Source organism: Falco cherrug, unplaced genomic scaffold (assembly GCF_023634085.1).
Source record: "Falco cherrug isolate bFalChe1 unplaced genomic scaffold, bFalChe1.pri scaffold_31, whole genome shotgun sequence".
NCBI lineage: Eukaryota > Metazoa > Chordata > Aves > Falconiformes > Falconidae > Falco > Falco cherrug.
Window position 1 is genome coordinate 21,367 of NW_026599468.1, and position 26,973 is coordinate 48,339.

The 26,973-nt window shown below is 47.8% G+C and overlaps 1 protein-coding gene and 1 long non-coding RNA gene across 2 annotated transcripts; both read left to right on the forward strand.

Annotated features, from left to right (window-relative positions):
* Positions 1-381: 381 nt before the first annotated feature.
* On the forward strand, positions 382-13,256 carry LOC129735087 (E3 ubiquitin-protein ligase RBBP6-like). Its single transcript, XM_055700461.1, has 11 exons — positions 382-711; positions 2,944-3,043; positions 5,587-5,623; positions 9,121-9,209; positions 9,318-9,414; positions 10,254-10,393; positions 11,307-11,476; positions 12,261-12,364; positions 12,814-12,939; positions 13,091-13,150; positions 13,245-13,256. Exons 1-11 carry the CDS (start codon positions 546-548, stop codon positions 13,254-13,256), a joined length of 1,101 nt encoding a protein of 366 aa, XP_055556436.1. The 5' UTR covers positions 382-545.
* Positions 13,257-21,260: 8,004 nt separating this feature from the next.
* Positions 21,261-26,598, forward strand: LOC129735092 (uncharacterized). The gene is made up of 3 exons (XR_008730556.1): positions 21,261-21,419; positions 22,679-22,876; positions 25,486-26,598. It is a non-coding gene; the product is annotated as an uncharacterized LOC129735092 (long non-coding RNA).
* Positions 26,599-26,973: the final 375 nt, after the last annotated feature.

Sequence of the window (26,973 nt, forward strand, 5' to 3'; positions counted from 1 at the left end):
AGGGGACAGCAGGCCGTGAAAACCTGGGGATGACAGGAGGGGACAGCAGATTGGGACAGCATGGGGGTGACAGGAGGGGACAGCAGGCCATGACAGCCTGCGTGGTGACAGGAGGGGACAGCAGGCAGTGGCAGCATCGAGGGTGACAGGAGGGGACAGCAGGCCGTGACAGCCTGGGGGGTGACAGGGCACGGGGCGGTGACAGGCTGGGGGACAGCAGGGACACCGGCGGCCCAGGCGGGGCTGATGAAGGCCCCTCCCCCAGGGGCGCTGAGTGGCCCCCTGAGCCCCTCTGTCACAATGCGGAGCCGCCTGGGTTGCCATAGCGAGCAGCTTGGCCTGGCAGCGCTGGTGCGAGGAGGGAGCGGAGGCCGAGCCAGGGCCTGTCCCCATCGTCCTCCCACCGGGGCTGCGAGGAGGAGCCGGCGGGCTCAGCCCGCGCTGCTGGCCCCAGCCCCTCGGTGGGCCCTGACCTGCTGTGGGGGCCGCGAGGCCAGCTGCTGCGTGAGGTGCCATCGCGGAGCGGGCACCGCCTGGCCCCGGCCATGTCGTGTGTCCACTACAAGTTCTCCTCCAGGCTGAACTCCGATGTGGTCACCTTTCACGGCCCCCACATCTCCCTGCGCGACCTCAGGCACCAGATCATGGGCCGCGAGAGGCTGAAGGCGACCCACTGCGACCTGCAGGTCACCAACGCCCAGACCATGGAAGGTGCGTGGGGGCGGCGGGCGCGGGGACCGGAGACCGGCCGGCTGGCGGCGGCGCAGGCGGCCAGTGAGGCGGTTGGGCCACGGCCGGCAGCGGTGACTTGTGCTGGGGCCTCAGAGCTGCTCTTCCGTGGTTGTGCGCTGGCAGCTGCCGTCAGGGCTGTGTGCGCAGCCAGGCACAGCAGCGTACGGGGTCCGTGTGCGACACCGCGCGTGGAAGAGGTTTGGTTTCTGGGAACCCTTCTAGCTAAAACGATAAGGGAATGTGGGACAATGCCTTGTCATCACAGACCTGCCAGATTTCTTTGAAAGCCGGCAGAGAAGGCTGAACATGATAGAAAAGGAGTGGGTGGCTAATTTAAAGGGGAAAAAAAAGTGGGTTTGGTGACTGAAATTTGTCTTCAGCTACTTTTACTCCACCGCATTGGAAAAGCGGTGCTTGGCTGCTGCAGAAACTGCTCAGTAGCAACGTTTTGGATCAAGGGTGTATCTGTGAGTGAGAATCTATGCAGACCCTGGAAAGCCATCTTGTAGACGAGTGTTCTGTCTAAAGTATACTTGGCATTTCTTGCTAATACAGCTTCTTTGCTGCACCATGCTACACATTCATTCAGATGCTGTTGAGCATCATTTCTTCATTTCTTTCAAACGGTGCATTTTTGTCGTGGTACTGCGTGTTAAACGGTGTCAGGGCAGTACTGAAGTTTTATGGCAGATCAGTTATGGTGAATATACCTAGAAATGTTCTTAGAGAAACCCTAAGTTCTTTTGAATCTGAGAAATGGTGCTTGATTCTCAGAGACGGTAATGGTTTTGTATTACTTAGTGTGCTGTTTCAGTTTGGTAATCTACCGTCTGGCAAAGCCTGCATGTGATTAAAGACTTTGGAATATGACTTGTCAGAAATACAAAGACTTGGAAACCATCTCCATTCCTTAAACATTCAAATTTTATCGGTTGGGGTTTTTTTTCTTTTTTCCTGTGGTTCTGTGACATTCCCACAACAGTCTTGTCTTTACAATGTGTACTCATAGGATTTTTTCCTCTTCCTCTTTGATGTATTAAAACTTAAACAGAATAACATGCCTGCTGCGGTAACTGTAACTTTGGCTCCAGCCTTTCAAGTGGTTGGACCTAAACACGCTGTTTACCTACAGATAGGTAAAGTAGGTTCAGGAGAGTATCTGTGAGCAGACTTAACAGCACGGTGTTAGGGGTCTTGGGGGTGTTACGGGATCGCGTGTCATATACAGCAGTAGAGACAGACATGCAGGTAGAGGCAGACGTACAGGTTGTGACACAGATGCTTACTGGAACTTTTGTAAGGGTGTTTTCCCCGTGAAAATGCAAAAAATTCCCCAGCGGTTGTCAGAGCAAAGCTAAGGAATACATTTCGGTGTCATTTATGTGTATGCCAGATATTGGGGTTTTATACGTAACCGTGACTTTCCGTTTTTATTGGACAGCATCTACGTGCTTAAAGTCACCTTCAGAAGATGAAGGAAAGAACTAGGCCTGGATGCTCTGCCTAAAGGGGGTTCTTGGAGATCCTCCCTGTGGAGATATGGTAGTGGGTTTTATAACTTTGTGCAGGAGTCCTGACTAAATGTTGGCATGATCTTGGAAAGACCCTTCAGTGAACCTTGAGTGAAGATGGCCAACTTGTTCAGAGTTTTCTGAGCCGCGTGATCACGGAAATCTCGTAATAGAAGCAATGCTAATAGAAGCTAAAAGTAAACAGGATTTTACACATCACTGGGGGGAAAAAAAAAGAGATGGTGGACTCTTTTTGAAGATGGAGGGAAGGCAAAATGGATGGTTGGGATGTGTTTTAAAAGGTGGGAGGCGGGGTGGGGGTGTCCTCTTCCGTGCTCGCTATTATAGAGACATGTTCTAGGGTTTTGTAAGCTAACAGGAGCAAAAGCAATGAAAGTTAGATCAGGAAAGAGCCTCATGTTTTAGCAGACTCTGCTTTAGTGACTTTAGAGACCATTTTGCTGTTGGCATTGAAACGATTCAAAACAAATGGAAAAGATTTTGCTGCTTGTGTTTGACTATCAGACCTGAAGATTTCTGGAAAGGTACCGTGAGTGTGTGGACATGATAAAAGCATGACGCTGTGTGTAAAATGTTGCTTTTCTATCCGTAAAGGGTTCCCTGAAGTGCTATGTCATGACATATTAATATCACTCTTACGAACTGACTGATGCTTTCTCTGTATTGATGTTGTTTTCAGAATACACAGATGACAATGCCCTGATTCCAAGGCACTCATCGGTAACTGTTAGGAGAGTTTCTGTTAGAGGAGTTAAAACTACCGGCAAGACAGACCTTGGGTAAGTAGCCATAACGCGTTGTGTTCTTTGGGAGGGGTTTCAGTGTGTTCACCTTCTTTGTGGCTGTTGGTTTACGGAGGCATTCCGGTTGTCTCTTTCTTGTTAAAGCTGCTGTTAAATTGTGTTGTGACAGGGCAGATTTGAATGTATCTGTCCCAAAGCAGACTTAGATTTTTCAGCCCGCTGGGACGTGGCATTCAAAGTCCAACAGTGGTAGCTGTTCAGACGTTTGAATTGGGTTTGTTCTTGGGGTTGGTTTTTCTGAGAGTCAAGTTCTCCATCCTGTTTCCTCTATGCAGAGAGATTCCTTATTTTATGCTTTTGCTTGTATTGCTTTTAGAGTAAACGGAGAGACACATTGCAGTGTGAACTGGTAATTGGTTCCCATCTGCCAGCAGTCCGAGTCCCAGTGTTTGACTGCTTCCTTTGTTTGGGGGCGGGGGGGCAGGGTATTCTTACACCCCAGAGGGGTGGGGGTGGCGGGGCTGCATGCTGTCTCCAGAGGAAAGACTGAGAGTGGCCAGCTGGCAAACCGTGCGAACAAGAAGTTTCATTCTTAAGTGATTCCTATTAGTTTCCTAAAGACAATGCCTGTGTCGGGCAAGAGAAAAAGAGCAACGTCCTAAAGCGTATTGCCTTTTGTGCCAGGACGGTGAAGGAGCAGTTGATCTTTTCCAAATCTGAAGCTCAGAAAGCAGTTGAGCACATTCCCAAATGTTGGTAGTTACCTTTCTAAGTTTGATTTCACCCTAAGCTGCTCTCTGTGCTCCAGGTATTACTGCTGTATTCCTCAGATTTATGGAGGACAGAGATCTGATTACAATTGCAGATATTCAAATGTAAGCCTGACTACAGCATTGTTGCTGTCATCGATGTATTCGTTCAGTCCAGTTCTGTATCAGCTGCATCAGCATGGTTTGAATGGTCATGTTTTCCAGCCTTCTTCAAGACAGACCTCTCCTCCACCATTAGTAGATATTATTGACTTGTGGTTATGCCGTGTCTTTCTAATGTTAGTTCTCAATAAATAAAGTATACCGGCGAGTTTCAGCGTGTCTCAAACAAACAGTACAGCAGCATCCTAGTACCCATGAAGCATCTGCAAGCAAACCCCCCTGAATTTATGTGGCTCTCCTGTAAGCTTTGGGCATATTAGTGCTTTCAGGCACTACCAAGAGTTTCTGGATGCCACAGCGCTGTGCTGCTAAGCATGGCCTTGTTTGGGGGGTTAATTTAGATCGGGATGCTTAGTGCTGTCTTGTCAATATAGCCTCCATTTCTGGTTGGATGACACCCTCTCCTGGTGTTGGAATGCTGCCCTAAAATGAGAGGCTAGGTGCCACTAGCATCAAAGATCCAAGAAGCACCTGCACGTGGGGATAAGGGATGAATGCCGCTGCTCTGCTAAAGTTGCAAATGGATCAGGCAGGTCAGCTTTCTATTCCTTCAGCTGGAACCATTGTGGAAACAACTGGTAGAGTTGTTAATGTTTGGGAATGGTGAATGCATGCTGTCATGGTGGAGAGGCCTTCAGGAATGCGTTAGTCACCTTGTAGTATCTTCCTCAAGGCAAGTGGATGAAGAAACCATGGTGTGGTAATCTAAAGCTTTTCCTCGCGCTTCCTCATCTTCAGGAGGTACGTGGCTGTACTTGCAAGCCTGGTGGTGGTGTAGCAGTGGCAGGAAGTATGAGCCTTTCTATTTGTGCAGGACTTGCACAGCAGCCTTTGGGTTGCCTCTGCTCGTGGGACGCTTTGGATGAGGTATGAATTGTTTGTTAACTAGATGGGCGGTTGCATGTTTGATTCATGAGTAGCATGCAGGTACAGACCAACGAGTATGTGGAATCTCGGCAAGGGCTTGTGTGTCATAAGTGTTCCCTAAAATATTGTAGCATGTTCAAGATGATCTTAAAGGAAGTTCTGGTAATCAAGACTTTTTTTCTTATTTTTTTAACACAGGCCTCCTCGATCTCAGAAAATCCTAGGAACTGCTTTCAGGTGATGTTTCTACTGCTATTTGTAGTCACTTTAGGCTAAGTATGGTAGGTACCTGAACACAGTGCTTGGGCTTCCACCAAGAAACACTTTTCTACAGACAACTGTTCTCGTTTTGTCAGAGGAGTGTAGAAACCAAAGTGCTCTATCTGGTACCTATTTGTGGTAGTGGGGCTATACAGATTGCCTGAAGGTGCCTTCGTATTTGGATGGCTGACTATTTAAGAACAGAAAAATGTAGCACAGTCTTCACAGTTTTGGTACTTAGAGAGCAGAAAGAAAATATCTGAGGACTTCTTCTTGCACTGCTGTATTCTGTATCTTAGAGTCATTGGGGGCAAAGAAGGAATGGGATTTTGGGTTTTATTTCAATTGCACTGAATGCACCAGGAGAGCACACTTTATGTATAGAAATAAATTTCCGTATTCATAAGACTGCCAGTACACAATGTTTTGATGTTCAGGTTTTATAAACTGTTTTCCCTGCTTTATGTTGGTTACGAGTGCTTTATTTTAAGTTCTGATCATCTTTCTTTCTTCTTCTAGAAGTCGAACTGGGCCAGCGAGTAGAACATCAAAAGAGGTATGTAAAAACACAAGCTGAAACTTTTTTCTACATGCTGCACCTAAGTCTAAGAAATGTAGCCTTGTACTAATTTTTTAATATATATAAAAATATATAAAATATATATGGTTTATATATAATATTTATAATATATATATCTCAAACATATTTTCCAGTGAAACATAGTGTATGCTGTAAATCCAATGTATTTGATTCAGCATAGTGAAAACTGAGCAATGCCAACATTTGCGCGGTTCTAATGTGAATAATGGTATTTGTGCCTAGTAACGCATTGCATTTCGTACTGAATAGGCTAGAATATTTCTTGTGTGACTGTGTGTTGTACCGATAATGTATGCTCATTTTTAGAGCTTGTAGGTTCAAGGTTTGCACCACTGAACTTGGTGCCACTCTTCAGTACGCCACCACTTTGAATTTACATTTGGAAAAGGGGCAGCATTTTTCTTCCGGTCAGAAAACACTGTTGTTCTGCTGCTAAGACATGAATAAGTAACTCGAGGAGACACTTGACTAGTAATGGCCTAGATCTCCACTTGGCCCTTGGGGGGTATGCTACGTGCAACGATGCATTTCAAAATAGCCCTCATAGTACAAACATTACTTTGTGGTGGTGGTTGGTTTTCATCTGTAAGTATAACTGCTTGTTCTTCACTAGAATGGAGTGAGGCATTACATGAGCTCTAGGTCACTGGATCTGATCACTTTGTAAGCTCTTAGGATAACTTAATCGAGAAATTCGTGAACTTGGGGTCTAATTAAAGTAAATGAAAGACAGCGCAAAAACTATACTGCATTCATGAATCATACTTGTGTGCATTTAGTAAATGATGAGCTATTAACTGATTAATTTATAAACTGCACTGACAATGTTTCCTGTAGTGACACTTCCTACTCAAATAAACGGAAATAATTTTTTTAGATCCTTTCGAGCTGCAAATGGACAGCTTCCTTAACCCTCCGTCTTTTAAGCAGTTGTGAGCATTTGACAAGGGTCCCCCTCTGAGGTATTCTGAGCAATAGGTTGATCTCAGGAGGGGTTGGTTGCTTTAGTTTCTTCTCATTAACAACGTAGGCATACTTAAGCTGTTTAAGGTTTGGACTTTGTTTTGAACAAGTATAAATTCCACTGGCTTGGAGGTGGCTCTTCCAGTGACACTCAGAGGATATAGCGCAGGCTTTCATACAGCAGTAGGGGTGAACTATTGCTCTGTTTTGATTGTAGAACTTGAGTATGTGTTTAATTTTTCTGAATAGATTGGCGACCCTTCCGCACCTCTTTCTCTGGCCCAGCTTATTAAGGTATGCTTAGATGTACTTGCTTGTGAAATCGTGTTAAAAAGAAAGGGGTGGGTGTGGGTGTGTATCCTTGTATTTTCAAGCCTTACACTGTGCTCTCTAGCTGGATAACTGCTGTAATATGAGCAAAACATTAATTGTTAATAATTCAGAGTGTTTCTCCTAACTTTAAAATATTACTTTGATACTATCCTGTAGAGAGTAGTTCCCAGCTTGGGAAGATGGAAGGGGAGCACCTTATTGGCCTCAGTGTAATGCTGCAGTGTTACTCATCTGCAAGACACAAAGAAGCAGCACTTCAGAAGCTGTTTACCATTTTTCATACGTCCCGCTCATTGTTCATTGGAAACTAACACCATTTTTACAGCAGGATTTAATTGGCTGTAAGTCATGGACATTTCTAGGGCCTTTGCAACAGCCGGAACAGACGTGTTTCTGGAACATGGACAATTGCATGGCTGTTTTTGAAGTTTTAGTCATTACAGTTACAGATCCATTCTTTGAATGGTGCGGGACTGCTTGAATTGTGGCATACAGATAGAGGACGACGCAACCTAATTTGTTTACATGCAGACTGTGAAAAGTGTGCAAGTGCACCTAATTGTTGATAGGACTGTGCCAGTGTTTATGCGAGGCACATCAGCAGACGTGACCGCCTGAAAGCATATTTTGTAATGGAACTGCTTGTATTTTGTGCTCAGCAACGTGTAACGTTGTCTGGGGAAACACTAGTGATTGCACTTGGTGAAGAGGCGTAGTGCTAGCCACAGAAGTGATTAAAAGCATAGTCTTTAAAGTTACAAAGACTAGAGAAGGCAGGGCCTAACGCAGAGGAGCTAGTTCTTTCCTCTGAAAATGAAGGCCAGAGCTCATGTCCAAGAGAAAGAAATCCTTCCCACTGGGAACGTCTTCCCTTGCTCGCTGCATTTATTTATTTTCTTAATAAATTTAATTGTGTTAATTAACATTTTGCGGCAGGGTGGGGGTGGGGGTGGAGGTGTGTGCAGAATTAGTTTGGGAAGCAGCCACCAAAAGACATTGGTCTCCCTCAGGGCTGTCCCTTGGTTCTGTAAAGTCATGTGAAATTTACTCTAAAATGTGGAAAACTGTCCAAGCTTTTGAGAAATTCAAAGATTTCAGAAATACGGAGATAGGTAACAAAGCAGCTCCGAACTGTTACCCTAGCCTCTTTAGTGCAGGCTGGCACAGGAGGCAATGTGTAGTAAGAACTTTTCTGCTTTGTTATGACTATGTATTGAATGCCATATTTGAATGGTGGTCTGTTCCTAGAAATGTGTTGTGGGTTTTGGATGTGTTTTGTAAACCATTTGGGTTCAGACAAATCAGTCAAGTGTCTATAAAAGTTCTCTGCAAATGTTACTGGAAATGATTTCATAGATGGAGATCTGGATTATGTTCCTGCGTATATGGAACAGCTAGATGAAATAACATGTGGAAACTAGTTGGTTGCTTTCGTGAGTGAATGCATGTAAAAAGGAAAACATGAGCAGTTGGTCTGTAGGATAGGTGCTTGAAGTTCCAAATAATTTACAGTCACCCCCTTTGACCCTGCTTGTATCTGGACTAGTGTGTAATAGAAACATTTGAAGAAGTACTGTGTAAAAAAAACCATCTGGCTTCCATAGTTCGAAGATCTAGTTCTGCGTAAGGTTTATATTACAATTTGCGTGTTAAAAGGACAGTGACAACTGGAAAAAAATTGTAGTTCAGTCACTTCCTATGAAGAAGCGAGTGGCGGTGGGGGAGGGGGCGGAACCGTGCGGTTTGGACTGCCTACAGCACATGATGGTCAGATGTCTGCTGAAAAGAATCTTTTCTCTTGCTGAGGGATTATAGAAAGCTTGATTCCTTTTAATGCTTCTGGGTCTGAAGCTGAATTTCAGCAAGCAAAACCAACTGCCACGACTCTGAAGTTGTGTGTCCTTTTGACACTGCAGAATGTAAATACTGCTACTTGCACACATCTTTCTCAGTTAAATGTACCATGGCTAGCTTCTTTGACTAGTCTGGAGCTTAAAGACCAGCTTCAAAATGCTGGCTGGTGGGCTTTTTTCTACACATAGCTTCAGTCCGCTTGGACAAAACTTGGATTGGCTTCACAAGTCTTTATGTAAGGTACAAAGAGAGCCTATTTGTAGCCTAATGTGTGTGTCAAATAACCATTACCTGTTAAACAGACTGCCAACCTGGCTGAAGCCAATGCTTCCGAAGAGGATAAGATAAAGGCGATGATGATACAGTCCTGCCATGAATACGATCCATCCAAGTAAGTATCAAATGTGATCTTCAAAGGTTATGGAAAAAGTATGGAGATGTTTCTTTTAAGAAGAGAGACACATGCATACCTTTTCCTTTTTTTCCCCAAACCTTCTAGTTACTTGAGGGAACCCTTGGATCTGCCTCCACCATCATCCAGTTGCTTTTGCTGTGGAAAACCTGGCCACTATGCCAAGAACTGCCCGGTAAATAGGGTAAGATTGGGGCAGGCCTCTGGTGTTACCGAGCTTTTAGGGTTTTTTACCTTGGCATTTATGTGACAAAGACATGAACACTCCCAGTAAGAATTGTTTCTCTCGGGGAGAAATGTTACATGGCAATGTTGCAAAGCCCTCCCAAATTCAAGGGAAACTTGGAATTCTAAATGTGAAACTTTTTTTTTCTCTAGGTCACAGACATTAAAGATGTCCATAGATCTTTCTCAGTGAACTTTCATACATATTTGTATCTATTTCAATAGTACTGGAAATGTTCCTGGTTCTAACTCTTTCTAATGACAGTTCAAAGTTGTTGGTATTTCCTCTAAAAACAAGAGGTTTCTGTCGACCCCGTCTATTGAGTATCTGTCAGTTTTAACTACAGAAGCCTCTGGCTGAATATTCATGCCGTTTAACATCAGTCCCTGAATGTACGTGCAGGAGGGATGAATTCAGCCTTCCTATATAGATGTGAATGTAAGTTTCCATGGGGGCTGATTTGGAGACCCTGAATTAAGCTCTCACACGTTGCCCAGGGGCTTTGGAGGGGGAACAGGTTTGTGCCTCTGCTCTGAGCGGACGGTGAGCAAAGGGCTGTTTCACCCTGAAGGGTCCTGAAGTTAAGCCAAAGAATGACGACTGGGTTCAAAACTCTGCTCAAACCTGTGGTACGTCCTGGCTATGCTCGTTGGGGAAAGCAGGAGTTTGAGTCGAGCAGCCATTATGTTAGGTAAAAGGAGGGGATTAAAGGCTTTCGCTGCTTAAAATTATCTCTGAAACGTCATTTTAAGTGTGCATCTGAAGAGGAGAGATGTCTGCATTTCTGTTCTCAACAGGACAAAAATGTGGAGCCTGTTTGCAGAATTAAAAGGAGCACCGGAATTCCAAGGAGTTTCCTGGTGGAGGTGAAGGATCCCAACACAAAAGGTGCCATGCTGACAAAGGCTGGGAAATACGCAATACCAACTATTAATGCGTAAGTATGGAATTAATCGGACCGACCAAAATGCGAATGAGAGCAACCATGCGTAAATGTCTGAGTGGCAATGCAGCCGAGGTGGCCAGCCTCTAATTACGAGGGAGGAAGCACTACCGTCGTATCTTAACCTTAAAATCTGCAATACTTTCCCATATTGAAATAGAGTAGTCCTACTGTTCATGCCCCGGGAAGCTGGCTGACCTTGGGGTATGCTAAGAACCTGTATTTCTGCAAGGCATTTCAGTAGTGTTTCCAGCTGGCATCATTCTCTCTGAATGCTCATTTTGCTTCTGGTTTATGTTTCAAAGGCTTCTTGCAAAATTTAACAAATAGCCCTTGGACTGAGATTTCCTCCTCCTCTGACTTTTAACAAATCTCATGTGTGAAACGGGCTGAAGTGTTCCTGTTGCTATAAACTAAGAAATTACTGCTGTGTGCTGACAGGAGTGGCTGTTGGAAAGTGCACTCGGTAGCACTTCCCTTTTTCTGTCATGGATCTCCTGTTGTAGAAGCTGTAGCACAGACTTCTTTCATTTACAAAATGAAATTACTTGGGGACGAACTTTACCCTGATCCAGCAATTTGCACTTACCCTCTGGCAAAGGAGAGGTGGGATTCCTTTCCCCTGCTCTCTAGCTGTCAAGCAATTATTTTTCTAGTCTGAGCTCATTTCGTAGTTGATCCAACGGATGGGAGAGTTCTGCAGAAGGAAAAATGTTCCCCCCTCCTTCTTCTTCTGATAGTGTGGCTCTAGAGAAGTCATTTAGCGTAAATGCCTACGTTGTAGAAAGCCAATGTGGAGTGAGAAGACTTCCATCTATTACCTTTGTTTGATAAAATCCAAAGCTTGGAAAATTTTTCCTTTCCCATCTTTCACTTTTTTCTTTTTCCTTCCCCACCTGCCCTCCAGGGAAGCTTATGCTAGAGAGAAAAAGGAAAAGCCACCCTTTTTACCAGAGGAGCCCTCCTCCTCCTCCGCAGACAGGCCTGTTCCAAACGAGTTGTTATGTCCCATTTGTAAAGATCCAGTGACGGATGCAGCGCTTATTCCATGCTGTGGAGCAAGTTATTGTGACGAATGTAAGGGCGTAATGTAATGTAAGGAGTAAACTCCCCTCCCGTGTTTTTTAATCCAAAACACCACATCAGATCTTCTGAAAGCAGGAATAGGAGATCACCTGTGCTACCAGGTCTATTTCATACTTCAGTACGCCCGGAGTAGGAAAGGCCTCTTCTCCGTAATGGGGGGGAAAAAAAAAAACAAACCCAAAGGCCAAAGAGCTTTTTTCCCTTTCTGTGTATCTAGTCAAATCTTCTTCACATGCGGAAGGTCGAGTACGAGAAGAGTGCATAATTGTGCAGGTGAATACAGTATTAGATATGGAATGCACGTAGTTTGTCCACAGCTCTTTCTCTCATACACAACTATAGAGCCAGCTCTGGTGACTGACTCTGGTCCGCCACAAACAGGCAGTCGGGCATTTAATCTACATTCTTTGCCACAGGAGTTGGTTAAACCTTCAAAACTCGAACCGACTCATGGCTTTTTGAGATGTGCTTTGTTCATTAGCCTTGATGTTGGTGGCTTCTTGCTGTACTCGGTAGTAGAAAAAAGACTAGTCCAAACATCAGGACACAGCCCACTCTATGGTCTTCAGCTGTTACAACAGGGAAATGTCAAAACTGTATAGCGATTTGCTGCATACTGGGCATTTTTTACACTAATGAACATTTATAGCTTCATGCTCTCCATTCAAGACCATATCCAGCCATTAATCGTCTGTGTGTTCTTATAATTGATGAGAACCCCAAAGAGTTCCCTACTTTGGCTGAAACCTATTTTGACGCTTCTAATTACACACAGGTATTAGAACAGCTTTACTGGAATCGGAGGAACATACTTGCCCGGCGTGTCATCAGACAGGTGTTTCTCCTGACACTTTAGTTGCCAACAACTTCCTGCGCCAGGTAACGTGGTGACTTTTTCATCAACTGTTTGTAAGGAAAGTCTGTTTGTAAAAAGCTGAAAGGGAGGAAATTATTGACATCTCCTTAAAGAAGGATAAACTGAATAAGGCTGCATTTACTTTTCAAATGCATTGTCTGTTGTTACAGAAGCTGACAACTCTTTAGAGATAATCAGGCAAACTCAGGTCAAACTTTTGTCTAAACATGCTTGCCTGCCTCTCAGATTCGCTGTTAACACTGAAGTCCTTTAACTACAGATACTCTGAGCTACCAGTCCTTAATAGCAGTGTTTCATGTGATGTGTTCCTATCTCTGTGTGCTGCTTTACTCTAGGCTTGATAGCATGTACAGGACTATACAAGTCATTTTACCCTGTGGAGGCTTTTCTTCATCTATTGTCATCATAATCTGACACTTTGATCTTTTTGTCCTTGTTCTTCTGCCTCTAGGCTGTGAACAACTTCCACAATGGAACCGGCTACACAACAGGGCTCCATAAGGAGATTCAGCAGCAGCAGCGACAGCCGCCGTCACCGCCTGCACGACCACTTGTGACTGTGACACCTGCTGCTCAGGTGACTGCCACCAAACTTTCTAAATCTTCCTCTCTGTCAGTCAGTGGTCTGTTAAGTTTTATTTCAACATATGCTTTTGAAATACAGTATTTATTAGAGCTTATTTTCCAACTGTTTGCATTTATTCACAAGGGCTTTCCGGTTCCTGTAGCAAGACAACCGGCAGTACCATGTCTTCTGGGCCCCCAAGAGCAAAAAATACCCACACCTGGTGAGTGACCGTAACTTTAGAATTTCTTCTAAAAAAATTATCTTCAGATGAACTGAATGGGATTTATTTCTTTTTCCTCTCCCCACTCCAAAAGGTCATCCGATGAGAGCCAGTGCGGTTCGCTCAGCAGGCGGCAGACCAGGCTGGGGACTGTAAGTATTTCACAGAAATTCAGTCTCTGACGACTTGTAACCTGTTAAACCAGGCTGTAACACCTACATTACTTCTACAGTAGCTGATTTATAATGAAATGCGTATGCACAGATAGCTGTGGAGAATACAAGTGGCAATTCATTTTTAAGTGGCTCAGCTTGAGTTGGCTCTAACAAAGGGGATCTGTGCTTGCAGTAAAACGATTACAAATAAAACTCCAGTATGTGACCCAAAAGTAGACTCTGAAAAAGAAACGCTTTTGGAGGAAACCGTAAGTATATATCAAAATTAAACATAACGACAGGATGAGGTGCAAAGCCACCCTTTCGAATTACTTACTGGCTGGATAGGGCTGAAGAAACTGATTTCCCAATTGAAGTCAGCCTCCAACATTTGATTCTTAATGACTTAGTGATGGAGCAAATTGTTGGAAGAGTCAGTGCTGGTTTTTTATGACCATTTTGAATTTCTTTAGTCTAGTCATCTCAAATAGCCAAGCTGCTTTCTCTCCGTTGGAGAGAGAGGAATCTGTTTTTGCTGTTATTGCCCTACCAGTTAGTTCTTCCTTTTGGTATGTATTTGTTATGGATAGATTATAAGTGTGCATCGTGTTTATAAAATCTTAAAGATAAATCAAAAGAAAACACAGCAATCCGTCCCAGAGATACCTAAAATTCTCAGGTTCAGTAAGCAAGGAAAGAACAGTTCAGGGACAAGACCAGGCCAAACAGATCATCACGAGGCAACAACCTAGGAAGTTTGTGGGGAAGAACTGAAAGGAAGTTGGAGAGAAGCTTGGTTAATATCTGTGCAGTACTTTGAAGCTCGGAAGTGTGAAGTAGGAAGTGTATCGAGGAGTGGCAGAGGAGCCGTGGGCACCTGGCACCTGGGAGATAGGAGTCTCCTTTAAGCATGGGCAGCCTCTGCCCACAGTCACAAAGCTGAATGTAGGGGGAGAAGCCTGAGGCAACTACTTGGGGTGAGGATGTGGAAGGCAAGTGTGAGGATCCAGAAATGAGGGTAGGCTCAAATGGACAGGAAGCTGCCAGAAAAATGCTCAGGTTGAGAACAAGAAGGGCTCGCCACCGTGCTCCCGCTTCATTCACATTCCTCTTTAAAATCAGGGCAGAGTGTGACAGTGACACGCGGGTTTGGGTTTCTCTGGGAGTTCAAATGGAGGACATCCACGTAGCACACGTACCCAGAGGACTCAGGCCCCGACACTGCCATCATCAACAGCAGCCTCTGTACCTGTGCCTCCACCTCCCTTGCATCCTCCCCCACCCCAGGCGCTTCCTTTCCCGCTGGCGGTACCACCACCACCACTACCTCCTCAGTTTCCACCTGGTCAGCCTCCATCTGCTGGGTATACCCCCGCCCCGCTCCAGAATATCCCCCAGCTCCTGCAAACATGTCATCAGCCAACAGCACGGCCAGCGACTCATTCAAATACCCTCCCAGCGACACCAGCACTTTCTTCATAGAATCACAGGGTCATTTAGGTTTAGTTGGAAAAGACCTTTAAGATCATTGAGTCCAGCAGTTAACCTAAACCTACAAAGTCTGCCATTACAGCAGGTCCCTAAGCGCCACCTCTACATTTCTTTTAATACACCCAGGGATGGTGACCCAACCGCTTCCTTGGGCAGCCTGTTCCAACGCTTGACAAACCTTTTGGTGAAGGAATTTTCCCGAATATCCCATCTCAAGCTCCTGTGGCGCAACTTGAGGCCATTTCCTTTCCTCCTATCAATTGTTACCTGGGAAAAAAAGAGACCGACCCCCACCTCACTACAGCTGCCTCTCAGGTAGTTGCAGGGAGCAGTGAGGTCTCCCCTCAGCCTCCTTTTCCCCAGGTTAACCAACCCCAGTTCCCTCAGCTGCTCCTCACAGGACTTGTGCTCCAGAGCCTTCAGCAGCTTTGTTGCTCTTCTCTGGACACGCTGCAGCACCTCAGTGTCTTTCTTGTAGTGAGGGGCCCAAAACCGAACCCAGTGTTGGAGGTGCAGCCTCACCAGGGCTGAGTACAGAGGGACAATCCCTTCCCTGGTCCTGCTGGCCACCGTATTTCAGGCAGAAGCCAGGATGCCGTTGGCCTCCCTTGTCTAGGGAGGAGTTTTACGGGAACAATGGAGGCTTCAAAAGGAGTAAGTGTTTGGCTCCAGGAAGTTGCACGGGTTTGCGCTTTGGTATTTCGTTAGCACCTTGGACTGCAGTTACACTAAAGTGCATCTGGCAGAAGCAAAAATGGCATCGTGTTTTATCCAGCAGACCTTTTCATTGCAGATGGTAAATGTGCAAAACTCAAGCAAGACAAATGGAGTTGTAGAACTTTCCCTGAATCCTGGGGGAATTCTAAACTCGTTTTGCTTGACTAGGATGTTCGTGTTTGGCATTACATGCAGTAAACATTTTCTCATCTTGGCCGTGTTTTGTATTTTGGTGTCTGTTTGGAATAAATATCCAACTATAATTGTAATAATGGTCAAACTGATTTTAACAGGGAAGAGAAAAAGCCCAGACCCGAAGTGTTCACAAACACTTCTTCTATGGAATTGGTGGCACGTGAGGAGTTTCAGGAGGAGCGCAGGCATTCATTTCCCAGGTAATTGCGTTGCATGTCCCTAACGGAGATGCAGATTGTCTAGAAGAATCAGGAGGAGTTCCAGTCCACCTCTCTATCCTGAGGTGGGTTGGATGGTTCAAGGGACGAGCAGTGATGGGAGCTCCACATGTAGGTCACTAGCTCAAAGATGGCAGGGATTACAGGTGACTGATAGTTATAACTGGGCAGCAGTTGAGAAGGAACGGGTGTCTCTTTTGCCAAAGCTTCTCTGTAGTGACATCCTTCGCCTCCTGACAGCCCTGAGGAGGCTAGAAACTGGACAGGTGTGGATTCCTGTGCCTCCGTGCTCTGACTGTAACTGTTACCTCAAAGCACTTTGGAGGAGATACGTGAGAGGAATTGCCTTTGTTGCCTCTGTCGTCTAATCTCGCACAGACGGATTGCAACCTGGACTGCAAACTGGCGCCTTTTGCTCAGATTCTGCTGACATCCTTAAATTTTTCTTACAAATTAAAAGATCAGACTTGCGTAAGGAAATCTTAAGTTGGAGGAGGAATGAACATACATGGAATAACTCGTGAAGAAAAATCTAAAGATAGCTGCTGTCTTCTGTCCTTAAAAAGCCCTTGGGCAGGAATCTGAAGAGCTCTCTGTAGTAATGCTGTCAGTATCTTTCCCAGAGTAGTGGCATTCCGTCAGCTTACTGGAGACTGAGTTTAGAAGCTTTTAGCTAGGATTTTTCTTGAAATGCAGTCACCGGCCTTGGTTGGAGCTAGAGGTATGTGCAGAATTTGGCTACCACTGGCTAGAAGTGGGGCATTTTGCATGCTGTACAAATTGCCAAATACGTAGTGAAGTTAAATAGACTAAGCTGGCATTTTCAAATGGAGCTTTACTGCCTCCAGGCTAAACCCTGCTTTCCTGACAGTTGATACTGCGCTGTAGCCATTAAGACTCACTTGTTTTGCATCTTACAGCAGCAAGAGTGATTTGCCCTGCAGGTGGATGCTGGGTAGTGAGACATCTGCATGTCCATGTACCAGCAGAGACCAGTAGACACCCCTGAAATCCATCCATAGCTAGGGCAGTCCATGCGATAGAAGTGAGTGGGAACAGACTTACCCTTCCTGCGTGTTTTTACACTACCACAGCAGCAGCCGTTCTGGCTCGTAAGCAGAAACCTTTACACGCCGCCATGCTCTTCGGTTTGCAGCAGCAGTATATCAGCAGCTGAAAGAAGCTTTGACATAAGCGTATGGAGAGGAAAAAACCCCAAACCCAAACAAATTTGGGAGAAAAAAAAATGGTGTGAGTGACTGTTTTGAATTAACTTCATTCATTTCCTTTGTGTTGCGTTTTGTTTTTTAAGGTCCAGGTCTCCCTATGCCAGTTCTTCTCGCTCTAGAAGTTCGCATACCTACTGCAAGTCAAGATCAGGTCCTTCCCACCCTCGCTGCTGCTCTCAATCATCTAGTCATGCCCCCTCTCATTCCTACCCACGATCAGCACCATATCCAAGAAGAGGCAGAGAGAAGAGTCGGGGCTGTCATTCTAGGTCAAGGTCACGTGGTTATCCCCGCTCAAGGTCAAGGTCACATGGCTCTCCCCGCTCGTGCTAGTGGACTCACCCTTTCTCTCGTCTTCCTTAACTGAACATTTTTGGAAAAAATACTGCAGATACAGAATTTAAGTAAAAGCTATTTTATGAAGCATTACAAAAGATGACAGTGTGCACCGCGCCCGTTGCGACTGGACTGCGCCCTTTTTTCCTCTTGGCACTGGTTCTACCAGAGGAAGCCCCGTCAGACAGAGTGAATAAAAGCCAGTTACAAAAGGAACCATCATTAATACCATGGAGGAGTACAACAAGGACAACACTGCGACACCCTGAGATGTCCCCTTCCTGCGCTGTCCCTGCGGTGCAGGCAGCCAAGTGCCACTCGGCAGAGCCCCAGCATCTCCCCCAGGCTGCCTTGGGACAGGAGGGGACAGCAGGTGGGGACAGCCTGGGGGTGACAAGAGGGGACAGCTGGTAGTAACAGGCCTGGGGGGTGAAGGGAGAGACAGCTGGTGTGGACAGCCTGGTGGGTGACAGGAGGGAACAACTGTTTGGGACAGCCTGGGGGTGATGGGAAGGGTCAGTGGCTGGGGACAGCCTGGGTGTGACAGGAGGAAACAGCAAGCAGTGGCAGCCTGGGGGTGACAGGAGGGGACAGCAGGCCGTGGCAGCATGGAGGGTGACAGGAGGGGACAGCAGGCTGTGACAGCATGGGGGGTGACAGGAGAGGACAGCAGGCAGTGGCAGCCTGGGGAGTGACAGGAGGGGACAGCAGGCAGTGGCAGCCTGGAGGGTGACAGGAGGTGACAGCTGGCAGCGGCAGCGTCGGGGGTGACAGGAGGGGACAGCAGGCCATGACAGCCTGCGTGGTGACAGGAGGGGACAACAGGCAGTGGCAGCATGGAGGATGACAGGAGGGGACAGCAGGCAGTGACAGCCTGAGGGGTGACAGGAGGGGACAGCAAGCCGTGACAGCCTGGGGGGTGACAGGGCACGGGGCGGTGATGTGCCCAGGGCTGTTGGGAGAGCCACTACAGGCACAGGGGCTGACAGGTGACACTGGGTGGTGAAGGCCCCAGGGGGTGACAGCAGGGACACCGCAGCCCTGGGGGGTGACAGGGCACGGGGCGGTGACAGGCTGGGGGACAGCAGGGACACCGGCGGCCCAGGCGGGGCTGATGAAGGCCCCTCCCCCAGGGGCGCTGAGTGGCCCCCTGAGCCCCTCTGTCACAATGCGGAGCCGCCTGGGTTGCCATAGCGAGCAGCTTGGCCTGGCAGCGCTGGTGCGAGGAGGGAGCGGAGGCCGAGCCAGGGCCTGTCCCCATCGTCCTCCCACCGGGGCTGCGAGGAGGAGCCGGCGGGCTCAGCCCGCGCTGCTGGCCCCAGCCCCTCGGTGGGCCCTGACCTGCTGTGGGGGGCCGCGAGGCCAGCTGCTGCGTGAGGTGCCATCGCGGAGCGGGCACCGCCTGGCCCCGGCCATGTCGTGTGTCCACTACAAGTTCTCCTCCAGGCTGAACTCCGATGTGGTCACCTTTCACGGCCCCCACATCTCCCTGCGCGACCTCAGGCACCAGATCATGGGCCGCGAGAGGCTGGAGGCGACCCACTGCGACCTGCAGGTCACCAACACCCAGACCATGGAAGGTGCGTGGGGGCGGCGGGGCGCGGGGACCGGGGACCGGCCAGCTGGCGGCGGCGCAGGCGACCAGTGAGGCGGTTGGGCCACGGCCGGCAGCGGTGACTTGTGCTGGGGCCTCAGAGCTGCTCTTCCGTGGTTGTGCGCTGGCAGCTGCCGTCAGGGCTGTGTGCGCAGCCAGGCACAGCAGCGTACGGGGTCCGTGTGCGACACCGCACGTGGAAGAGGTTTGGTTTCTGGGAACCCTTCTAGGTAAAACGATAAGGGAATGTGGGACAATGCCTTGTCATCACAGACCTGCTGGATTTCTTTGAAAGCCGGCAGAGAAGGCTGAACGTGATAGAAAAGGAGTGGGTGGCTAATTTAAAGGGGAAAAAAAAGTGGGTTTGGTGACTGAAATTTGTCTGAGTTGAAACATGGAATAAGTCCCCCACCCCATCAGAACACTGCGCTCAGGAATTGTTCGTGAACGATTTGTTGTGAATCGTGGAATAGAACCATGGTACACCCCAGACTTGCGAACCCTTATTCCAGGCATGTGTCCTTGTTGGGATTTTCAGGCACCAGGGTTTAAACTGCATAACACGTTTGCAGAACAGGTTTGCAGGTTTGGAGATCCCACGTGTTATGCAAAAACTACCAATCAAGGAAACACATTGCAATATGCAGTTTTGCTTACCCACAAAACAAAATGAATTTTGTGTGAGAAGGAAAAAAAACATGCTACGACCCATCAACACACTCCACCGTTCAATATCCAGCCCCTCAGGGTCCTTTCTGAGCATGTTCAGATGGGAAGATGTACTTTGCACTAACTACTTCCTCAAAATTATTTACATATGCATAAGGCACTTGCACATGTCACTTTGTTCCTGGGGGCCTTTCTTGGGGTCTTTAGAGATCGTTGGTGGTCAACAGCCTGGTGAACTTCAGCTGAACTTTCCTGGGGCACCTGTACTCTACGTGTGGTTATAGAACTTCATTTATTCTCTGTGCTGTATGGTCTTGAAGGCAACGCACCGTTACCCCACTACCCTCATCTATTGGTATAGCCCAGGTGCCTCAGAAAGCTGCCACCCCTTACTGAGCTTACTCAATAAGTCGAGTTAATCACTGCTTTAGCTGCAGCCTCTCCGAGTGATTCTTCATAACTTAATCCTGTCAGCGAGGAGAAGTGTCCAGCTCTGCCACTGAAGGCAGCAGCCTCGAGTCACCAGGCTGCTCCCTACAGGAAGCAATCCCGACTGCCTGGATCTGGCCGCTGAGAGGCTGTATTTAAAAATGAAGTGTTTTCTAGCAAGGGAAACAAGGCTGGAGCACTCATACTCTGGCTGGTGACTCTCCCAGGCAGCTGCATGTTCCCAGTCCCTCAGCAGGACAGGTGTAGCCAGAGCCCTGTCAGAGTCAGCAGAAAAACACGCTGGCCCTATTCCTGCAGGACCTACAGACGCCGGGGCGGCTCCAGGGGGCTCTGTGAGTCGGGGTGCCCGGGGCACCTGCCGGCGCCTCTTTCCCTCCTTGGCTCTCAGCTCACTCCCAGGGCTGCCCCGGCCAGGCCTGACTCCAGCTGCCCCGGGGCCTGGCACAGCAGGGGGCTGGAACCTCCCCACAGAACCCCCGGGCAGCCAGCAGGCAGCAGACACCCCTGTGCTAGCCCAAGGGGCATCCCTCGCCCCACGGCCAGCCACAGATCCCCTCAGCCGGGCCACAGCCCCACCACAGGCTGTGCCTGCCCAGCCCAACACGGCTGCCAGGAGGGTGAGGGTGGGAAATGGCAGCTCCCAGCATGCCCCGGGAACAACCTGGCCATGGGGCGGCCCCGGGCCTACAGCTCCCAGCATGCTCTGGGAACAACCGGGCCATGGGGTGGCCCCGGGCCTACAACTCCCAGCATGCCCCGGGAACAACCAGGCCATGGGGTGGCCCTGGGCCTACAGCTCCCAGCATGTCCCGGGAACAACCTGGCCATGGGGCAGCCCCGGGCCTACAGCTCCCAGCATGTCCCGGGAACAACCTGGCCATGGGGCGGCCCCGGGCCTACAGCTCCCAGCATGCCCCAGGACCAACCTGGCCATGGGGCGGCCCCAGGCCTACAGCTGCCAGCACGCCCTGGGAACAACATGGCCATGGGGCAGGCCCGGGCCTACAGCTCCCAGCATGCCCCGGGGCACGCCTTCTCCCAGCAGGCCATGGGACATCGCTGCCCTGCAGTTGGGCCCTGGGGGGACACCAGCCCCCAGCCCGGGCCCTGTAGGCCCCATGGCCCCTTCCCAGGGCTGCCCAAGCACAGGCCCCGGCCCCGGAGCCCCCGTGGGACAGGGACGAGGGGAAGGGAGGCACCAAGCGGCAGGGAGAGGTGGGTCAAGGCGGAGGGGTGGCCGGAGAGGGACAGGAGGCGGCCAGAGGGGCAGGGGGAGCAGGAGGGGCTGGGCAGGGATGGAGAAAGGACAGGGACTGGGCAGAGGGGTGGAGCGGGACAGAGATAGAGGGGCAGGGGGTGCCGCAGAGAATGCAGGATCAGCAGCAGGAGAGAGGGCTAGGGAGTGGAGCGGAGGGGCGGGAAGGGGGACAGAGGCACAGACCAGCACAGGCAGGGCGAGGGGACAGGATGAGCAGGCTGTGGCCTTGGCAGTGGGCGGCAAAGCTGCTTCTGTGGGTCTTTCCTTTCCCCCTCTGCCCTTATCCCCTCCCCACCCTTCCCCTCGGTGAGGCTGTGTCTGTGGTGTGCCTGCTCTGGTGAAAGGAGCTCCTGCACCAGCCTGAGGGCAAAAGAAGAGGGGCAAGGAGCAAGCTGTCCCAGTCCTTAGTTTGCAGGTTTAATGTATCGGCCCTGTTCAGAAAACACAGCGTGTCTGTGTGTCAGTGGTGCCGGCAGATTTTTATTCTTTATAGCAATTTTTTTAAATACCGGGCTTCGTGCAGAAGGTTCACACGGTGCTGTGCTTGTAGTAAACACAATTGCTTTTATGCATGCTGCATTCTGGAGGTGGCAAGTGCCAGGTTAGAGATGAAGATGGAAATGAAAGCAAGTGACGCACACGCATGGTGAGCCTGCCACAAGCATGCTGTGTATTGACCTGGGAGAACGCTGCAGGGACTCTCAGAAGTCAAGGTTTTCAGTGCTGTTTCTGTGTTTGATACCCAAGGGATGGTTTCCCTCTGCATGCGTTTCTGGGCAGGCATGTGCATGGACCATAGGTGTGTCTCTATGGTGCGGTAAGTGGGACTGCTGGTAGCTTTTCATTTCATTCCAACTCAAAAGTAAAGAAAGATTGTACCTGCAAAAGAATTCAAACGGCCGTCTTTGTTTCCCAGAGCGAGCATACAAGCATGGGGGAGCGGTTTACAGGTTCAGAACTTCAGCCAGCTCTGGATGGTAAACCCTCAGGAGAGGAAAGAGAAGCCCCACTTTTTTAACTTCAGCTCTGCTTCCCTTAATGTGTCTTCTTGTTAGATTGTGTCGGTAGTCAGATTAAAAGCACATGATTAAACTGTGCTTCTTTATGAAGATATTTGAGGGTAATTTACTGTCTTCAATCCTCTTACGAGTGGGGCACTTTGTTGCCCTGTGGGCAGTACAGTGTCGTGACTGGTAATTTTCCTTTTCTTGCCTAGTGTACGGATGCATTTATGAAGGCAAGTGTTGGGTCTTATTGGCGCCGCACAAGAAACCAACGTGTGAAACCCAGACATTCACTGTTAGAAACAGGAAGAAGCTGTGGGCCCTTGCTTCAGATTCTGCAAAAGATGTACCAAGGCTGAGGAAATTGGCAAAAAGGGAAGAAATGCCGTAGCATAACTTTGGGATGGCAGGTGAGGTTTCCATCAGTCTTCCTCAAACGTAGCAGCCTCATTTGGTTTGCGGATGTGGTGTTGAACTCAAACTGCGAGACTAGTTTCCTTTATTGTGGGTGGTACTGTAGCACACGTACCTTTCATGTCCCAAGTGAAGTTGCCAAGGCTCTAGTTAAACTTCTGCAGAACCACCTCAAATTTTCCATAGTGCGTGATTTCCTTCAACAGTCAAGTCCAGGTCTGTGGCATACAATAACCCCTACCCCATTTGGGATCTGGATGTGGTTGATTTTTAATTCAGACTTATCTGCTGTTAGAGATGTTCGGGTTTTGGTCCAAATAGGGAAATGCTGATTGTTTCATTCTTTTGCTTTTTCATAGTGTTGTTCCATGTTTAGTCATTTGTTCCTTACAAAAATAATGTATGGGTGACTATGGAGCTGGAGGTGTTTACGTTCTTGTGGCTGAATGTAGCAGTGGAGCTATCTTGCTGTATTTAAATCAAGAGGAGCATAATGTAACTTCACTTAAAATCTGGTCTTGGTAGGCAGATCCTACCCTGATAAGCATTTAAAACAAAACAAAAAAAAAAATCAAAAAAAATCAAATCTGTGACAAGGTATAGGTGGAGCACCTGAACGGGTGCAAGGCAGCAATTCTCTTGCTGATATCCACACATTGCAGAACTGTTGCCATCATGACCTTGAAATAGTGAGCCGTTAATGTTAACTACTAGCAGCTTGTGAACCTAACACCTAAAGGTAGAAAATAATTTCCCACTGCCACCTTTTTTTAATTTTCTTTTATGTTTTAAAGTTTCTGATTTGATACTTTCTGATGTATTTGAAACCTGTGTCATATCCTACGAAGTTTGTGACAAGTGTGTGGCAGATGGGACTTTTCTGCTTGGAGAGGTAGTGAGATGGAGAGTGGAGAATGGTTTTATGGCACAAGTGTAGAAGTATAAAAAGAGATTAAGAGGCTTGTGTACCTTGCTGCCAGTTCAGTGGCATGAGAATTCCTGTAATAACAAATTCCTTCTGGCTCTGAAGGAATGAACGTGCCAGCCTGCTGAGTTTCCAACCAGAGCAACACTAGCAACGGATGTCGTTCCCAAATGGTGAGGTGGTTGTAAGCTTCATCAGTAGTAGAAGCTGTGGAGAAAGTCACGAATCATCTGCCGTTCTGCAAGTCAAGTGCTTGGCTCTTTTGTCACTAGTGTTGATTTAAGGGTGCATTGCTTATAAATAGCACTTGACCTTTGTAATTCTTCATACTGCTAAGTTCTGGGTGCCATCAGAGAACCACTGTGCTGTGAAGGCCCTGTAAACATACGGCGATGTTTGTGTTTATCCATTTTGTCTTCCCTTAGATGATGTTATTTTGTCATTTGAAACCTTAGTGGCAGGATTTGGGGCTTTATCCTGATCAGGCATCTAAGGGCCAGCTCTCGGCTGCAGCTGCAGCATAAGTATTCAGGTGGTTTGAGCACCAAATGAAACTTCCACTTGGCTGTCATTTTGGCTTTTCCCTTCCTCTTAATTTTCATATTTTAATTAAGAGTTTTAAGTATTTGGCTTCCTTACAGAAAAAAACCCCAGTGCTATCCTTGTCCTGTTATGATAAGGCCCTAATCTGGAGGGCAGAAAGCTGAGACCACCAGGAAGATGTTGAGAGGAAGGGGAAGAATGTTAGAGCCATGAGTTGGGTGTTCTGAGATCTGAGGAGATGGAAAAGGTGCCTCCCAGGTAGCTAAAGGGAAGTACAGGAGAGCAGCTGGGAGCCAGAAGTGTGGTGTGGGCATATGGAAGTGCTACGCTGTGGTGTGTTAGGCAAATTATTTTTAGGAACCTTCACGTTTGTTGTCATTTCCCAGGCTCCTGAGGTGCAGGAATGCTGGAGGCAAGAAGCTGCCAGCATCAACTACGTGGAGAATGAACACTTCTATCTCCATTTCACTTTCCTCACTTCTGTGTTGCGGTGGCAGGGCAGTACAGACCCTGACCCGGACCCGGACCCTGACCCTGACCCTGCGAGTACGCAGGCAGCTTGTGTGGCCAGTGCCGGTGTGGTTCTGGCACAGAGGATCAAGCTCTTCATGCTTCAGAGCTTTCAGGCTGACACTCTTCAGCACTCAATGAAGCTCTAAATTACAGCTAAAGGAAGACAGAAGTTTTGCTTCAGAGCTTGATAATGTCATTCTGATCCATCCTTTTGCTTGTTCAGTGGCTACAGAAGGGAACCACTGCCTTGGTAGGAGCATCCATTGAGTTCTTCATGTGTGATATTAGAGGATCATTGTGTCTGTTTATGCATGAGACCATTACAGTAGGTGTTTTGAAGATGTTCACGTGTGGTACATAAAACCTTTGCCAGTAAAACAGTAAATCCACGCAGTGGGGTCTAAAGCACACAGATCCAGTGCGATCCTCCAAAGAGCTTTGAAAGTGTCTCCCCAAGGGTACAGACCTGGCTGTTAGTGATTCTGTTGAACTGCCTTTTATAGCAGGTTGCTTGGAGAAGTTGCTATGTCTGAAGTCATCTTCTGGGGGCCGAATGCTGCAAATGGTAGAATGTTTAAGGAAGCAAATGAATAACCTTCAGACTTGATTTTACTCTTTTAACAGATTGTACACAAATGGGAGGCCTGAGCAGGCTGCATTTAGCAGGGGAACATGACCTGACTGCACAGGAGGCAAGGAACTCTCTTCTCTCGCTGACCATGAGCCCTCAGTTTCAAGGCAGATGTGAAGAGGAATATTTGACCCGTGGGAAATGCAACTTCAGATACGTAACCCAGGTGGGACTGCCATGTGAGCCCTGTGATAGGAGCCGTGTATCCCAACCATGAACGTAGAGGTTGGGCCCAGTTTTTAGCTTGGTTCAGTATGAACTCTGCTGACTGATTCTGTGATCAAGAGCAGGCAAGTCTGCCCCCTGAGAGGATGTTGTCGTGGGTGGAAGGGTTGAAGTGCAGTGACTGAATCAACAAACAGGTGGTTTGAAAAGTCTTTTGGGCGAGGATCTGGTACGCTGGTGTAATGCCTTTTCCCTTTACAAAGGTGTCCAGTAAACACAAGTGTTCCTGCATGTGTCCAGTAGCGCAGAGACCTCTGTACTTTCTTTGAACTGATTGTTGTGTAAGATCTGGGGGTTTGGGGACAGTTCTGAAAATTGTTCAAAAGGTGTCTTGAATGTTGGGTGAAATGGGTCATCACTTCCATAAACCTCTAGCCTGTAAAGAAGAGCCATGGATGTAAGGAGATTTTCTTTTTTTCTCTTTTTATTGTTACTGGGAGGAAAAGCAGTGATTAACTATTGGCCTGTGATACCCCCAGGTGCAGACTGTGCAGTGCATTTGAGGTGGATCACTCCTGTACTGCCAGGACTGAGCCCAGACTCCTCAATGCTTTGCACACTGGCACTGGAAGTCCTTGTGCAGCTGTGGGTACTGGCTTTCTGTGCTGCAGTGTGAAAAACACAAAACACTGGGGTTAAGGTTTGCAGAGAAGTGGGAAAAAGTTGATTATTTTGTGCTAGGAAGGGAATGTCCTGTAGTTTTCAAACTTTGCACCTCTCCACTTGGCATTTAAAACTGCTTTTAACTCTGCTGCTATGTTTCAACGAGAGGGAAGGTGTCTGGTTGTCACAGATGATGTGTCCCATCAAGAAGGATCTTTCCCTTCTGAGTTGAGCTTTCTTTGCTTGACGTGGAAAGTGCCTTAACCTGAACGATTTCAGATGGCAGTGAAGGAATTACATCGACATGGGGATTTAGAGACAAATCCAAACGTATGTCGTCTTACATTTCAGTATATGATTTTTTAAAATCAGGATTTGCTGGGTTTTGAGCAGCAGACCCATTTTGCATGTGCCTACATAAACCCCATTTTTATGGATAGATGCATGCAGTATGTTTCGTGATGTGATACTTAATTACATATAAGCTGTTCTATGCTGTGCTTTTCTGGGATTGTCGTAGTCCTTTGAAACGCAGCCCTGCGCATCAAAGGGGCAAGCTGTGTCATCTGCTTTCCCCCACAACACAGAGCAATGTAACTGTCATAAATACAGGCTGAGCAAAACTAGTTGAGAGATTTGTGGGCTACTGTTAG

What these genes read in the sequence shown, in the direction of transcription:
- LOC129735087 (XM_055700461.1), top strand. Translation starts at nt 546, where the DNA reads ATGTCGTGTGTCCACTACAAGTTCTCCTCCAGGCTGAACTCCGATGTG. An exon ending in GCAATACCAACTATTAATGC is followed by an intron (nt 10,394 to 11,306) that starts GTAAGTATGGAA and finishes CCTGCCCTCCAG; the next exon opens with GGAAGCTTATGCTAGAGAGA. An exon ending in AGCAAGTTATTGTGACGAAT is followed by an intron (nt 11,477 to 12,260) that starts GTAAGGGCGTAA and finishes AATTACACACAG; the next exon opens with GTATTAGAACAGCTTTACTG.